This window comes from Mizuhopecten yessoensis, unplaced genomic scaffold, assembly GCF_002113885.1.
Source record: "Mizuhopecten yessoensis strain PY_sf001 unplaced genomic scaffold, ASM211388v2 scaffold4403, whole genome shotgun sequence".
In the NCBI taxonomy this organism is placed as follows: Eukaryota; Metazoa; Mollusca; class Bivalvia; order Pectinida; family Pectinidae; genus Mizuhopecten; species Mizuhopecten yessoensis.
In genome coordinates this window covers 22,802-41,860 of record NW_018405529.1, presented here as the reverse complement: position 1 = coordinate 41,860, position 19,059 = coordinate 22,802, and the positions used below count along the sequence as shown (strand labels likewise).

The window sequence follows — 19,059 nt, the reverse complement described above, 5'->3', positions numbered from 1 at the left end:
GCAGAAAGCAAAACTGCAGCCTTCTACATGATGATTGATTACTTTGAACAATAGAATGATACAGCTTTTTTGATAGTACAAACATTTTTATGAAATACGAGGAAAGACTAGAAATTCTGTTGTAGTACATGTACATAAGTGCTAGCTTTCCTACCACATACTGCAGATTAAAGTCAGAATCATAACACCTAAATATGACCAACACAGTCCACTCCTTAGGGAACATAGCCAAAACCTATTGTGTAACAGCTGAGCTGAGTCATCCTAACATATTACAGGGATCCCTATAGGATAAAACTAAGCCTTCCAAAAAGCTCTCTGTTGCCAAAGACACAGTGCCACCATTTTATGTCCTTGACATCCCAGAGATATTCTGGCCCAACGTCTAGGGTGACATATGTGTAAATGGGTGGTAATGAACATGACACGGTAATGGCTATTGAATCTTTTCCTTATATACATGATGGTATATAACATTTATATATGCTGGTGAACCAAGGAAGGTTTATCAATTTGTGTACAGCGTTTCTTTACATGTGTGAGATATATAGCACTATAAATTGTGTTTCAGAGCAGTATAGATACACAATCATATAATATTGAAAGTTTTAAGCAGTTAACTTATAAAAACCGTATCAATGGTATAGATAATGTTTCCACTCATAAACGATTGTCCTATACACTAGACACACTTTTGTTTTAGTGAAGGGTTGGGGATATGTCATAGTAGTTCAATGTTAAACGTGTTTGATTGATGGTGCTTAATCACCTTGTCCCCGTTATAGATGATCCAGGACTAGGAGGTTAAGTGACATACTGCCTACAAATGTATGATCACCCTGTCCATCTCAAGGTCATTAGGTCACACATCCATAACGATATGCACAACCATGTATCCCTTAATTGTCTAACTACATACCATACTGGCTAAATTAGATACAGTATACAAGTGTAGGGGGTACGTGTAAAGGGGAGCTCACCAGATACCCCACTGGAACATTAGTATATTATACAAGTGTAGGGGTTTAAAGGGGAGCTCACCAGATACCCCACTGGAACATTAGTATATTATACAAGTGTAGGGGTTTAAAGGGGAGCTCACCAGATACCCCACTGGAACATTAGTACATTATACAGGTGAAGGAGGTGTAAAGGGAAGCTCACCAGATACCACACTGGACCATTAGTATATTATACAAGTGTAGGAGGTGTAAAGGGGAGCTCACCAGATACCACACTGGAACATTAGTATATTATACAGGTGAAGGGGGTGTAAAGGGGAGCTCACCAGATACCCCACTGGACCATTAGGATATTATACAAGTGTAGGGGTTTAAAGGGGAGCTCACCAGATACCCCACTGGACCATTAGTATATTATACAAGTGTGGGGGTTTAAAGGGGAGCTCACCAGATACCCCACTGGAACATTAGTACATTATACAGGTGTAGGGGGGGTAAAGGGGAGCTCACCAGATACCCCACGGGACCATTAGTATATTATACAAGTGTAGGAGGTGTAAAGGGGAGCTCACCAGATACCCCACTGGACCATTAGGATATTATACAAGTGTAGGGGTTTAAAGGGGAGCTCACCAGATACCCCACTGGACCATTAGTACATTATACAGGTGTAGGGGGTGTAAAGGGGATCTCACCAGATACCCCACTGGAACATTAGTATATTATACAGGCGAAGGAGGTGTAAAGGGGAGCTCACCAGATACCCCACTGGACCATTAGTATATTATACAAGTGTAGGGGTTTAAAGGGGAGCTCACCAGATACCCCACTGGAACATTAGTACATTATACAGGTGTAGGGGGTGTAAAGGGGAGCTCACCAGATACCCCACTGGACCATTAGTATATTATACAAGTGTAGGGGGTGTGAAGGGGAGATCACCAGATACCCCACTGGACCATTAGTATATTGTACAGGAGTAGGGGGTGTGAAGGGGAGATCACCAGATACCCCACTTGACCATTAGTATATTATACAGGAGTAGGGGGTGTGAAGGGGAGATCACCAGATACCCCACTTGACCATTAGTATATTATACAGGAGTAGGGGGTGTGAAGGGGAGATCACCAGATACCCCACTGGAACATTAGTATATTATACAAGTGTAGGGGGTGTAAAGGGGAGATCACCAGATACCCCACTGGACCATTAGCATATTATACAGGTGTAGGGGGTGTAAAGGGGAGCTCACCAGATACCCAACTGGACCATTAATATATTATACAGGTGTAGGGGGTGTAAAGGGGAGCTCACCAGATACCACACTGGAACATTATAGGTATATATAGAATAGGGGTGTAGAGGGTGTAAAGGGGAGATCACCAGATACCCCACTGGACCATTAGCATATTATACAGGTGTAGGGGGCGTAAAGGGGAGCTCACCAGATACCCCACTGGACCATTAGTATATTATACAGGAGTAGGGGGTGTGAAGGGGAGATCACCAGATACCCCACTTGACCATTAGTATATTATACAGGAGTAGGGGGTGTGAAGGGGAGATCACCAGATACCCCACTGGAACATTAGTATATTATACAGGTGTAGGGGTGTAAAGGGGAGCTCACCAGATACCCCACTGGACCATTAGTATATTATACAGGTGTAGGGGATGTACAGGGGAGCTCACCAGATACCCCACTGGAACATTAGTATATTATACATGTGTAGGGGTGTAAAGGGGAGCTCACCAGATACCACACTGGACCATTATAGGTATATATAGTATAGAGGTGTAGAGGGTGTAAAGGGGAGCTCACCAGATACCCCACTGGACCATTAGTATATTATACAGGTGTAGGGGGTGCAAAGGGGAGCTCACCAGACACCCCACTGGACCATTAGTATATTTTACAAGTGTAGGGGGTGTAAAGGGGAGCTCACCAGATACCACACTGGACCATTATAGGTATATATAGTATAGAGGTGTAGAGGGTGTAAAGGGGAGCTCACCAGATACCCCACTGGAACATTAGTATATTATACAGGTGTAGGGGGTGTAAAGGGGAGCTCACCAGATACCCCACTGGACCATTAGTATATTATACAGGTGTAGGGGGTGTAAAGGGGAGCTCACCAGATACCTCACTGGAACATTAGTATATCATACAGGTGTAGGGGGTGTGAAGGGGAGCTCTCCAGATACCCCACTGGAACATTATAGGTATATATAGTATACAGATGTAGAGAGTATAAAGGGGAGCTCACCAGATACCCCACTGGAACATTATAGGTATATAATAGTATACAGGTGTAGGGGGTGTAAAGGGGGGATAATCATATACCACACTGGACCATTATAGGTATATATAGTATACAGGTGTAGAGGGTGTAAAAGAGGAATAATCAGATACCACAGTGGACCATTATAGGTATATATAGTATACAGGTGTAGAGGATGTAAAGGGGGGATAATCAGATACCACACTGGACCATTATATGTATATATAGTATACAGGTGTAGAGGATGTAAAGGGGGGATTATCAGATACCACACTGGACCATTATAGGTATATATAGTATACAGGTGTAGAGGGTGTAAAGGGGGGATAATCAGATACCACAGTGGACCATTATAGGTATATATAGTATATATAGTATACAGGTGAAGAGGGTGAAAAGGGGAGGATACCAGATCCCTCATTGACCTTTAGCTATAGGGGCAAGGGTGTTAAGACTACTATAGGACAATAGTAATTGTAAGGACAGACAGAAATAAGAAATAGTTCAATGTTAATTAAAATTCCTCCTTAATGTAACCAATAGTAAATTGGTACAACTGGCAGAGTATTTCCCAAGGGGAATTGTGTACCAACATACAATGTGTAGCATTACACCTGTTAGGTAACTATTGCCATTAAACCCCCCCCCCCCTGGGGAGCTCGAGGCCTCTATTTAATTGACAGGCCCCACCTCTTTATTGGTCCCGTTTTATTGATCTTTGACTCCATTTATTTGATCCCAGGTAAGATTCTTACCTGTAATATACAAATCTATAGTCAATGGCTTATCACCTGGAATGTCAGGTATGTCATTGTATATAAGGCCACCATTTACAGGTAAATATCATAGTATAGTCAGTTCCAGAAATGCATTAACTGTTTTAATACACAAACATTTAGCCAATGAAATTTGGGGCTTCCATCTACAACTATGAATAAACATCTACAGAATTTTATAATCAAAATATTGAGTACCTAAATTTCTGTACACTATTTTTGTTTTTGTTAGAAATTAATGTTTAACACCATAGGTAAAATAAAAATCAGTCTGCCAACTGGTGTAATAGAGAACAAAATCAGACATTTTATTTTAATCTTACATCAGACGTACAGCATCGCTCGATTGTTGTTATATTTACATGCAGATGCTACATTTTGTGTGTTTGAGTGTTACTAGAGCTATTGTGCAGTAGGATTTATTAACAAAGGTATGCATGGATCATTACATAAGTCTCAAATACCCTTCAATACAATACAGAAACTGTACAATACAATACAGGAAATTGATGCTAAAGGTCTAACCCGCACAGTTAAATATTCCGGATAATAAATGTGTTATGTCACCTTTATTGATCCAATTTGAAAGTCTCTTATCCCCCATAGTAAGAATTATTCATGATTTCTCCTATTGATCAATTTGAAAATCCTGATATTATCATAATCACATTAATGCCATCTACAGAACTATAATGCATCTCTAAGGTGACTATGGTCCAAACAAAACTTTTAGGGCATTGGCTACATTATAATTAGATATGGAGTAGTCACCTCAGACTTGTTAACGACATTTTTTATGGGTTCAATCCTGAGTGAGGATGCACAGCTTTTCAATAAACTGTGTTCCCCTGGTTGTAAACCTAAAGGTACATCAGTATATTTAGTCTGTAGTGTTCCCCTGGTTGTAAACCTAAGGTACATCAGTATATTTAGTCTGTAGTGTTCCCCTGGTTGTAAACCTAAAGGTACATCAGTATATTTAGTCTGTAGCTAGATGACAACACCTTCAAAGAGGTGGTCACAGGTTCAGTTAATATTTTTCATGTTTATTGCTACAAAATTATCAATTAGACCATAACCCATGCTATGAGCAACAAGACATCCCGAACAAATGCTTAGTGATTCATTATCTAAACAGTCCAGTTAAGAACTACAGTACAAGGTCAACGTCAGAACTACAGTACAAGGTCAACTTCAGAACTACAGTACAATGTCAACTTCAGAACTACAGTACAAGTTCAATGTCAGAACTGCAAGGTCAACATTAGAACTGTAAGGTCAACATCAGAACTGTAAGTTCAACATCAGAACTATAGTGTCAAAGTCAGAACTACAGTACAAGGTCAACGTCAGAACTACAGTACAAGGTCAACGTCAGAACTACAGTACATTGTCAACTTCAGAACTACAGTACAAGGTCAATGTCAGAGCTGTAAGGTCAACATTAGAACTGTAAGGTCAACATCAGAACTGTAAGTTCAACATCAGAACTATAGGGTCAAAGGCAGAACTACAGTACAAGGTCAACGTCAGAACTACAGTACAAGGTCAACGTCAGAACTACAGTACAATGTCAACTTCAGAACTACAGTACAAGGTCAATGTCAGAGCTGTAAGGTCAACATTAGAACTGTAAGGTCAACATCAGAACTGTGAGGTCAACATTAGAACTGTAAGGTCAACATCAGAACTGTAAGGTCAATGTCAGAACTACAGTACAAGGTCAATGTCAGGTCAACATCAGAACTGTAAGGTCAACATCAGAACTGTAAGGTCAACATTAGAACTGTAAGGTCAACATCAGAACTGTAATTTCAACATCAGAACTGTAAGGTCAACATCAGAACTGTAGGGTCAAAGGCAGAACTGTAAAGTCAATGTCAGAACTACAGTACAATGTCAACTTCAGAACTACAGTACAAGGTCAATGTCAGAACTGTAAGGTCAACATCAGAACTGTAAGGTCAACATCAGAACTGTAAGGTCAATATCAGAACTACAGTACAAGGTCAACGTCAGAACTACAGTACAATGTCAACTTCAGAACTACAGTACAATGTCAACTGTAAGGTCAACATTAGAACAGTAAGGTCAATATCAGAACTACAGTACAAGGTCAACGTCAGAACTGTACGGTCAACATCAGAACTACAGTACAAGGTCAACTTCAGAACTACAGTACAAGGTCAATGTCAGAACTGTAAGGTCAACATCAGATTTGTAAGGTCAACATCAGAACTGTAAGGTCAACATCAGAACTATAAGGTCAACATTAGAACTGTAAGGTCAACATCAGAACTGCAGGGTCAAAGGCAGAACTACAGTACAAGGACAACGTCAGACCTACAGTACAAGGTCAACGTCAGAACTACAGTACAATGTCAACGTCAGAACTGTAAGGTCAACATCAGAACTGTAAGGTCAACATCAGAACTGTAGTATAAGGTCAACGTCAGAACTACAGTACAATGTCAACTTCAGAACTACAGTACAAGGTCAATGTCAGAACTGTAAGGTTAACATCAGAACTGTAAGGTCAACATCAGAACTGTAAGGTCAACGTCAGAACTGCAGTACAATGTCAACTTCAGAACTACAGTACAAGGTCAACGTCAGACCTGTAAGGTTAACGTCAGAACTGTGAGGTCAACATCAGAACTGTAAGGTCATGATCAAGATCAAGTTAAAATCTGAAATGTCAAGATAACATCGCAATTGTCATGTCAACCTCTGAACTGTAAGGTTAACTTCAAACTGTGAGGTCAACATCCCAACTGCCAGGTCTGAACACCATGGCAACATCTGAAATGTCATGTCAACATTTGAAATGTAAGGTCAACATCCAACTGTGAGGTCAACATTCAAACTGCCAGGTCAACACCATGGCAACATCTGAATTGGAAGTTTCTCCATGCTTTTCTTTAAAAGTACATAAACCTGATCCGTCAGCAATTTATTGAGCTGTTCGTAGTTGAAGAGGCACTTTAAAATCTCTGGTGATACACAGCTGACCAAGGACTGGTCAACTTACATCTTTCCTAGATCTTACAGTCTGGGTTTACTTATTTTTTCCAAATCTTTTGATGAAAAGATTTTGTTTAACTCTTAGACAACCTTTTTTCTTTTATATTGATCGAGATTCATTTAATCGACAGGTTTCCTTTAAAAAAAAATTGGTGTCATAGACAGAGTTCCTTTACATACTGGTACATAGATCTAGACAATGTCTCAAAACAATCACGCAAGCCCTGAACTGTAGGATGTTAATAGACCCTACTTTGTAGATTACCCTGTGACGCGATACTATATATAATCAGTCTATTTAAGGTGATACACCACATCTCTCCACAAAATGTGTCACCTCTACAGGATGGGGAGCTGATACCTTATCTGTAACCTACAAACAATAGCCTCATTCTTCCTGATAAAACATAGCTCTTTACCTGTACAGGTAGCTTGTTGGCAATGTCACATCTGACAAGGGTACAAGTATATGAAATATCCAATTTCATTTCAAATAATCTAGAACATATCTTTAAGTTATATACAACTAATGACATCTTTTCATGAAGGGAATCAACCAGTGGTTTTCAAAAATCAAACAGATAATAATTTAATTTGCAAATTTTACAGAGTGTCTTAACTTTTGTGCTGCTTATATATAATCCGAAGTAATATCACTGATTTGCTTAAATTTCTAGCCCTCCGTTGGCGCCAAAGCAGATAGAGACATTGCATCTATAGTGAAAGGATGTAATTATACATAACGTTGTTTTTATTAGAATCTCAGCTTTATATCACAGGTAGGGAGAAAATACCATGTTGTCATTGAAACCTTGTGAATTTCAGTCTGAAATTATGTGTGATACAATGTATGTATGTAAATAACATCTATTTTCTATACAGTAGGATCAGTCTCAGAAGAATGCACTATGAATAAATAATATTTCAATTTGTTACCGAGGATCTCCTAACTTTAATCTTAACCAATTATTGATATTTGTAAATGATGTTGTAAACACCTAGGAAAATAATCAATACAGATGGCTACCTGTAGGTATCTACCTTGTACACTGTCTACACTACACCAGTATAGAGATAGCTACCTGTAGGTATCTACCTTGTACACTGTCTATACTACACCAGTATAGAGATAGCTAACTGTAGGTATCTACCTTGTACACTGTCTATACTACACCAGTATAGAGATAGCTACCTGTAGGTATCTACCTTGTACACTGTCTACACTACACCAGTATAGAGATAGCTACCTGTAGGTATCTACCTTGTACACTGTCTACACTACACCAGTATAGAGATAGCTACCTGTAGGTATCTACCTTGTACACTGTCTACACTACACCAGTATAGAGATAGCTACCTGTAGGTATCTACCTTGTACACTGTCTACACTACACCAGTATAGAGATAGCTACCTGTAGGTATCTACCTTGTACACTGTCTACACTACACCAGTATAGAGATAGCTACCTGTAGGTATCTACCTTGTACACTGTCTACACTACACCAGTATAGAGATAGCTACCTGTAGGTATCTACCTTGTACACTGTCTACACTACACCAGTATAGAGATAGCTACCTGTAGGTATCTACCTTGTACACTGTCTACACTACACCAGTATAGAGATAGCTACCTGTAGGTATCTACCTTGTACACTGTCTACACTACACCAGTATAGAGATAGCTACCTGTAGGTATCTACCTTGTACACTGTCTACACTACACCAGTATAGAGATAGCTACCTGTAGGTATCTACCTTGTACACTGTCTACACTACACCAGTATAGAGATAGCTACCTGTAGGTATCTACCTTGTACACTGTCTACACTACACCAGTATAGAGATAGCTACCTGTAGGTATCTACCTTGTACACTGTCTACACTACACCAGTATAGAGATAGCTACCTGTAGGTATCTACCTTGTACACTGTCTACACTACACCAGTATAGAGATAGCTACCTGTAGGTATCTACCTTGTACACTGTCTACACTACACCAGTATAGAGATAGCTACCTGTAGGTATCTACCTTGTACACTGTCTACACTACACCAGTATAGAGATAGCTACCTGTAGGTATCTACCTTGTACACTGTCTACACTACACCAGTATAGAGATAGCTACCTGTAGGTATCTACCTTGTACACTGTCTACACTACACCAGTATAGAGATAGCTACCTGTAGGTATCTACCTTGTACACTGTCTACACTACACCAGTATAGAGATAGCTACCTGTAGGTATCTACCTTGTACACTGTCTACACTACACCAGTATAGAGATAGCTACCTGTAGGTATCTACCTTGTACACTGTCTACACTACACCAGTATAGAGATAGCTACCTGTAGGTATCTACCTTGTACACTGTCTACACTACACCAGTATAGAGATAGCTACCTGTAGGTATCTACCTTGTACACTGTCTACACTACACCAGTATAGAGATAGCTACCTGTAGGTATCTACCTTGTACACTGTCTACACTACACCAGTATAGAGATAGCTACCTGTAGGTATCTACCTTGTACACTGTCTACACTACACCAGTATAGAGATAGCTACCTGTAGGTATCTACCTTGTACACTGTCTACACTACACCAGTATAGAGATAGCTACCTGTAGGTATCTACCTTGTACACTGTCTACACTACACCAGTATAGAGATAGCTACCTGTAGGTATCTACCTTGTACACTGTCTACACTACACCAGTATAGAGATAGCTACCTGTAGGTATCTACCTTGTACACTGTCTACACTACACCAGTATAGAGATAGCTACCTGTAGGTATCTACCTTGTACACTGTCTACACTACACCAGTATAGAGATAGCTACCTGTAGGTATCTACCTTGTACACTGTCTACACTACACCAGTATAGAGATAGCTACCTGTAGGTATCTACCTTGTACACTGTCTACACTACACCAGTATAGAGATAGCTACCTGTAGGTATCTACCTTGTACACTGTCTACACTACACCAGTATAGAGATAGCTACCTGTAGGTATCTACCTTGTACACTGTCTACACTACACCAGTATAGAGATAGCTACCTGTAGGTATCTACCTTGTACACTGTCTACACTACACCAGTATAGAGATAGCTACCTGTAGGTATCTACCTTGTACACTGTCTACACTACACCAGTATAGAGATAGCTACCTGTAGGTATCTACCTTGTACACTGTCTACACTACACCAGTATAGAGATAGCTACCTGTAGGTATCTACCTTGTACACTGTCTACACTACACCAGTATAGAGATAGCTACCTGTAGGTATCTACCTTGTACACTGTCTACACTACACCAGTATAGAGATAGCTACCTGTAGGTATCTACCTTGTACACTGTCTACACTACACCAGTATAGAGATAGCTACCTGTAGGTATCTACCTTGTACACTGTCTACACTACACCAGTATAGAGATAGCTACCTGTAGGTATCTACCTTGTACACTGTCTACACTACACCAGTATAGAGATAGCTACCTGTAGGTATCTACCTTGTACACTGTCTACACTACACCAGTATAGAGATAGCTACCTGTAGGTATCTACCTTGTACACTGTCTACACTACACCAGTATAGAGATAGCTACCTGTAGGTATCTACCTTGTACACTGTCTACACTACACCAGTATAGAGATAGCTACCTGTAGGTATCTACCTTGTACACTGTCTACACTACACCAGTATAGAGATAGCTACCTGTAGGTATCTACCTTGTACACTGTCTACACTACACCAGTATAGAGATAGCTACCTGTAGGTATCTACCTTGTACACTGTCTACACTACACCAGTATAGAGATAGCTACCTGTAGGTATCTACCTTGTACACTGTCTACACTACACCAGTATAGAGATAGCTACCTGTAGGTATCTACCTTGTACACTGTCTACACTACACCAGTATAGAGATAGCTACCTGTAGGTATCTACCTTGTACACTGTCTACACTACACCAGTATAGAGATAGCTACCTGTAGGTATCTACCTTGTACACCGTCTACACTACACCAGTATAGAGATAGCTACCTGTAGGTATCTACCTTGTACACTGTCTATACTACACCAGTATAGAGATAGCTACCTGTATACATGGAAATGTTATAACCTCACAGCATGAGGGTAGGATATAGGTATACATGTATATCCTGTCAAGTAATTAATTACTGTGACATCAACAGAACCACTTTATAGATATTTACCTATATGTATCCTATTTACTTATTGATAACCTCCTCACCACCATGTCTGGTTATAGCATTATTTTCTATCCCACTATTCATTCTACACCAGGCTATATGCTAGTTAATTATCTTACCTTCTCACCTGTGACTGATTACAGGTTGAGATAACCTGTATATCAACATATTAAATATCAATTTACCCTGATGTAACTAAATCCAACACATCTATTTACCTTGACTGATGTTATTTAAATATCACATCTATTTACCTTGACTGATGTGACTAAAACCACCAATTCTATTTACCCGGAATGATGTGACTAAACCTATCACATATATTCACCCTGACTGATGTGACTGAACCTATCATCACATCTATATACCCTGACTGATGTGACTAAAACCACCAATTCTATTTACCCTGAATGATGTGACTAAACCTATCACATATATTCACCCTGACTGATGTGACTGAACCTATCATCACATCTATATCCCCTGACTGATGTGACTAAAACCACCAATTCTATTTACCCGGAATGATGTGACTAAACCTATCACATATATTCACCCTGACTGATGTGACTGAACCTATCATCACATCTATATCCCCTGACTGATGTGACTAAAACCACCAATTCTATTTACCCTGAATGATGTGACTAAACCTATCACATATATTTACCCGATTGATGTGACTTAACCTACCACATCTATTTATCCTGACTAATGTGACTAAGATCACGTTATCTATTTATGGTCTAAACGCTATGTTGAATGTTGATGGGACTAGATCACATTATTTATTTATGATCTAGACCCTACTTTGAATGTTGATGGTACTAAGATCATGTTATCTATTAACTCTGACTAATGTGACTAAGATCACATTATTTATTTACTCTGATTAATGTGACTAAGATCACATTAGCTATATGTATGGTATAAACCCTACGTTGAATGTTGATGGGACTAAGATCACATTATCTATCTATGCTCTAAACCGGTACCCTACCTTGAATGTTGATGTGACTAAGATCACGTTATCTATTAACTCTGACTAATGTGACTAAGATCACATTATCTATTTGACTAATATGACTAAGATCACATTATCTATTAACTCTGACTAATGTGACTAAGATCATGTTATCTATTTACTCTTACTAATGTGACTAATATCACATTATCTATTTACTCTGACTAATGTGATTAAGATCACATTATCTATTTATGATCTAAACCCTACCTAGTGTTGTTGTGACTTAGACGATGTTATCTATTTATGATCTAAACCCTACCTAGTGTTGTTGTGACTAAGACCATTCTATATGTATGATCTAAACCCTACCTAGTGTTGTTGTGACTCAGACCATGTTATCTATATGTATGATCTAAACCCTACCTAGTGTTGTTGTGACTAAGACTATGTTATCTATATGTATGATCTAAACCCTTCCTAGTGTTGTTGTGACTAAGACCATGTTATCTATATGTATGATCTAAACCCTACCTAGTGTTGTTGTGACTAAGACCATGTTATCTATATGTATGATCTAAACACTACCTAGTGTTGTTGTGACTAAGACCATGTTATCTATTTATGATCTAAACCCTACCTAGTGTTGTTGTGACTAAGACTATGTTATCTATATGTATGATCTAAACACTACCTAGTATATATAACCACAATAGGATCTTTACACACATCTGTTGAATAATTAAACTTTCAGCAAAACATTCTTTAGAGCAATAAATTTCACAATTCCATCTGGATCACAAACACATCATCCAAGCTACTGGCAATGACAACATCAGCCTCCATCAGAACAGACATCCAGTAGTAAATAAGGGAACAAGTTTCCACTATAATAGACAGTTTCTAGTAAATAAGTGTTCTGGTGTTCACCATATAAATGACATCATCATTCCTTATCAAAAACTTTTGTTATCTTTTGTACAATGAAGCCCTATTTAGCAGCTGAACACCTCTAAAACCACAGTGATCCACTGTTGTGACTAAGACTATGTTATCTATATGTATGATCTAAACACTACCTAGTATATATAACCACAATAGGATCTTTACACACATCTGTTGAATAATTAAACTTTCAGCAAAACATTCTTTAGAGCAATAAATTTCACAATTCCATCCAGATCACAAACACATCATCCAAGCTACTGGCAATGACAACATCAGCCTCCATCAGAACAGACATCCCGTAGTAAATAAGGGAACAAGTTTCCACTATAATAGACAGTTTCTAGTAAATAAGTGTTCTGGTGTTCACCATATAAATGACATCATCATTCCTTATCAAAAACCTTTGTTATCTTTTGTACAATGAAGCCCTATTTAGCAGCTGGACACCTCTAAAACCACAGTGATCCAGTGTTGTACAGGCATACACTTGTTCCCTATTGATATCAGTTACTACAGCTATGTCCAAATTCCACACACCACTACCTCGGGCGTCCTACCCTTGTCAGGTGTACATGTAATTGTGATGTAAATGTATCACATTCTTTGTCTTCTTTGATACAAGGTAAAGCTTATAGCCTTAACAATCAATGGGTTTCTTATGAAAAAATTGTACACAAATATATTTAAAGCTTAAGTAAATCTGATTTATATTTCAATTTTAAAGTCTGTAATACATTACTATAAACCTGTATATTAACATTTTCAATGTATAGATTCAAATTCAGTTTTTTAAATAATTAATACTCTTGAAAATTATACTGGTAATAAGTGAACAAGTTACAAGGATTTTGAAGTATCTTATGTCACCGAGGAGGTGTTAACAAGCTTTAGTGAGCTGTACACAATAACTGTCAGGAGATACATAATTGGAATACTTCCGACATATAGGAAATTTAATGAAGCAAAAATGTTGAATAGAATACAAAATTAGAACCTCTTGTCACAAGGTTGCCATTTTGGTGTTTTTTTCAATTTAAGATTTTGTATATATATATACATGTATGTTCCTAATTATAATGACTGCTTGACCCAACATAACAAATCAATTGTAAATTCCTCTGAGGCACTTAGTATATATCTCAGTACAGTAAATGTCCTCTAGGTAGGGTTGATCTGCTACGCTTTACAATACTTCAATCAAAATAATGTTACCTTACATATTCTGGATTGGTTGTATTAAAATTGTGCTCTAATTCTGTTTTCCTATGAAATACATTGTACATCAGTAAATTGTACTAAATGGCTTTTGACACATAAATGTGATTAAAGCTACTGTTCAGATAGCTAAAATCATATTTGTTTCAAACAGTATTATGATTTTTCTGAAATGAACTTAAGAAACAGGATGTAATACAAATTTTCAATAACATTTTCTGAAAGTTCAACCTGCAAAACAGATGATTCTAAAGTGTGAGGGTGAAATATTTTATAAAATTAAATGTGATGCATGTTCAAAATATTCTCTTACATTTATTTGTCTTATGTGGCATTTCTAGATGCATATATCATTTATAACAATTATTTGAAATTATTTTATTCATATATATTAAAAAACAAATTTCAGTCATTAAATAATTGTGAAAGAAAATTGTCAATATAACTGTTAGGGTAGGGTGAGTTTTGGAAGTCAGTTGACTTATGGCAAATATTTTTTTAATTAAGGTCTTAAGATAATTATAACATTCTCAGGCCAAATTGTGGGTGTATAATATACGATAATGCATCAGTAAATTTTATAATCATGTACACAATTCACTGTACAGACCTACATGAAAAGAGTACACTTCAAACTGATTCAATTAACTCGATCTGGCGGACACATGATAAAACATCGAAAAACAATTTATCATTGAATATCAGTGCATGCACTTATGGGATTATTAACAGATTAATGATTATAATTAGTAGTACCGGTACATGTTATTTTAGAAAAAGTTTCTTTCCTCAAACAAATTGTTCCAATAATAAATTTATAATTGATTTTCATGTCCATTACTACATTTAAAGGTAACAAGCCAAGACATCTTGTAATGATGCTGAATACACTACGTACAGCTTTTACATGTAAATATAGATAGTTAAAAAATCTTCAGGATTAAGCTTACAAACTGTAAGTTTAACAGGTACTTCCAAAGCCCTAGCATCATTTGAAATAATTCACACATCATATACTTCTGACAAATTCCTGACATATTTATTTGCAGCAATGTTAGCATAGATCTTGGAACATTTACAATTTACCATAAATAGAAATATTTGACTGGCATCGTATCAGATAGCTTATCTTACACCCAGCCCTGTAAATGAGGTCATCATGTGTACAGTGATACGCATTATCACCAAGGCATGCCATTGTTAGGATATTGAGATAAGTTATAAAATCTGTTCGAATTTCATGTTGTTATTTACGGTAAATGTCTTTCTCATTTCATGGTATTTAATTTACACCATTATTTAAGCAGTGCTCTTCATATTTTTAAATCTCGTTGTTTCAGCAACATTTTAGTGAACATATCGAAGTTATTAACTTGACTAATCAGATATGTTCTACACCATGTAAAACTGAATCGAATCATACATCTATATCTAGTTATATGTTCTACACCTTGTAAAACTGAATCAGTCATACTTCTATATTTAGTCATATGTTCTACACCTTGTAAAACTGAATCAGTCAATGTCATACTTCTATATTTAGTCATATGTTCTACACCTTGTAAAACTGAATCAGTCATACTTCTATATTTAGTCATTCATGTCAATTCTGTATTCAGTATTATCAGTACAGCTGGCAATATTGCATGCATATTTTCACTTTTATATAGTGCAAAAGTTTCCTGTAAAACATCAAATCAACTCATAACTTATCTGGCGTAACAAGAGGTGTCAGCTATGCCTGATGTTATTCAATATTAATGAGTAATAAAATCCAATGATATATGTACAACAGAGTTCCTATAAGCAACCCCTCTAGTTATATGAGACCTAAAAACATTTCCTTGGTTTAATAATGTGAAAATTATGCCTCTTTTGTGACCATCTCTTTCCTGGTTGGGTACTCCCCTAAAACTTTATACATAATACGTAGATATCCTTGCTATACATACAATCTCTGTCACCACAGTAAGGAATGGACAACACCCACTTGCACATCATACTAATCAACCGAGAGACAATAAAATCAAGAATGAACATGCAATCCATTTCTATTTTGACAGCACGACTGGTCTATATACCTACAAGAAAAGCATGAGGCACAATGGGCCTGTAATGCTCATCTGTTTCTTTTGTTATCTGAACCTGCCCCGAAGGGAGCTATTACTCTTTCTTTATAAAACCAATGATTTCCAGCTCTAAAGAGCAAGGGATGAATACACATTAAGTTAGGTTGAGATACCTATATCTTATATATATATGTGTGTACATTGCTTTAAGGTAGAAACCTGCATGAAGACCAAATCCTGTCAGTGTTATTGTATTTGTCTCTTCATGCCAAAACATTGTATGGGCTGGGGATCTTGATAGTTTTCATGCTATGATCTACTATATAGAATAACTTCCCAAGGATGGGCGTGGGCTATTTATCTGTTCATGCCTAGAGATTGTATATGGTTGAAGGGTTTAGATCTCAACTGTTTCCTTGTTCTGACCAAGGGACTGAGTTCCCAGGGGTGGGACCACACCTTGGAACCAATATCACTGCATCTCATTCTTCATATGTAGCATGCATGTGTTTAATGTTCGTTTCATCATACTAAGAAGAGGAATGGGAATCAGTACAGTTATAGGGTTAGGATCTCAACTGTTTCCATGCAATGACTCAAGAATTAAGTTCTCAAGAAAAAGGATACATTCATCCGTTGGACATGAATTCTGATTGCAGGCTTAAATTGTGTCAATTTCTTTATGCCAAGCAGCTGTACATGCATATACAGTTTTGAAGAGTGGATCTTGACCATTAGACCTAATTATATAACATAAGTCCCCAGAGGTGGGGTCTGGACCAAGAGCCAATCCTGGTAGCATAAATTAATTTGACTATTCAAGTCCAGCAATTTTTCATATGGTCATAGGAAGGATGTTCATGCATATATACAGTTTTGGAGAGTGGATCTTGACCATTAGACCTAATTATATATATAAGTCCCCAGAGGTGGGGTCTGGACCAAGAGCCAATCCTGGTAGCATAAATGAATTTGACTATTCATGTCCAGCAATCTTTCATATGGTCATAGGAAGGATTCCAAACCATTTTCCATGTTATTATCTAGGACTTTCGAAATTACTAAGAGTAAGCAGTATGGCAGTACGAAAAAGTAGATGGACCAAAAACACTTGTTTTTAGGGCAGGTGAGCAAAATAGACCGTTTGGTAATAAGATTTACTCTTATGTTATTACAGCATAACATTACATCTCCAAAGTGTTCAGTATCTATTATATAACCCTATCAGTATCACAAAAGCACCTACACATATTGCTACAGGCTATACAATGCTGTTCATGTTGACACCAGACACATTCCTACAAGTATATATGTAATAACATATGAAGGGGACATCAAAAATTAAGTTAGAAATTTCTATTCCTTTGTTACATTAAAAAACAGCTATAAATAGGTAGCTATTATCATCTTTTTGTTGTATTTACGAAATTAAGATTGCATGCAGAGAAAAAAATCTGTGTCAATTAAACAGACATCGTGTGGATCATAATGAAAGAATTTGGTGTACAAATCTGAGATGACACATCCACCCTAGATTACTGTTTGATTTATATAGTACAGGTAAATACCTACGATAAGGTACAGTGTATACATAGAGCCCTATGCATCCTATACAGGTGTGCTGATAATTGCGTGGGACAATATACATGGACATATAAATGTTAATGACATAAAAATGTCTTCTGTTAATTGCAAATTGACATTTTATAAGACTGGTGATAACGAGAAAGCTGTCAATCTCAAACAGGTGATACAGGTATACTGGGAATTCCATTGACACAAATTGTCAACAAACTCACCTGTATATGTTTTTACCTGCATACCTATCAGTTTTGAGGCATTGTTAATCTGTCAAGAAGCTGGAGCATGACAGTCTGTTATGAGACGAGTTTTAAAAGATAACTTATAACATTTCCATTAAAGTTTAGTCCTTAGAATCTATGAAAACAGGGAGGTATGTGGTGTATCGGGGCGCCGCCATGGGCTTGTATAATTGGTCAAGCACACAAACGGGTCACTACGTATACACCTAGACATTTCTGAACCCGCCCGTCCCCCGAGAGTACCTACCTGTGCACGTGCCCCAGGGTACAAGGGGCGATGCCCTCGGCCGTGCGTCCCGTCTGTCGTTCATTTTACAGTCTGCTAATGTCCCTTGTCATCGTGGAATTCACAATAAAACACCACACATGTACTAGTACTACAGCCACACATGTAAACTAACACCGTGTGAATGGCCCTTGTCACAAACCACGTGACCCGAGTTGCAGGTTGACTATAGACGTTGGTCTTACCCTATTTTAGTGCCATTATTTCCTAACTATATCTGTTATAATATATTCCTTATTTTGGTTCTAATCTTCCTCCAAATTCCGACACATTATACTGTGCTTGGCTATATTTTTCGTTTTGTTTACCTGTGAAACAGATGTGTGTATTAATTTATGCAAGGGAAACAACTCGCATAAAAGCACCTACCTGTTACCAAAATATGGTAACGGGTAGATGTTTTATTTTACAGCTGGGTCGATTTCTAACGCAGAAATCATTTCACTTTGGTGTATATATATATATACACACACATATCAGGTGCC

The 19,059-nt window shown here is 37.6% G+C and overlaps 1 protein-coding gene across 2 annotated transcripts in view; it reads right to left on the bottom strand.

The window, feature by feature from the left end:
* Positions 1 to 18,755, bottom strand: part of LOC110448957 (protein crumbs-like) — a 106,315-nt gene extending 87,560 nt beyond the window's left edge. Inside the window, exon 1 of one of the 2 annotated variants that reach the window (XM_021495476.1) lies at positions 18,536 to 18,755. In XM_021495476.1, the coding sequence (XP_021351151.1) occupies positions 18,536 to 18,599 (64 nt within the window). In that variant the 5' untranslated portion in view covers positions 18,600 to 18,755. The remainder of the gene's footprint in view (positions 1 to 18,535) is intronic. The other variant, XM_021495477.1, reaches the window with a different exon arrangement.
* Positions 18,756 to 19,059: the final 304 nt, after the last annotated feature.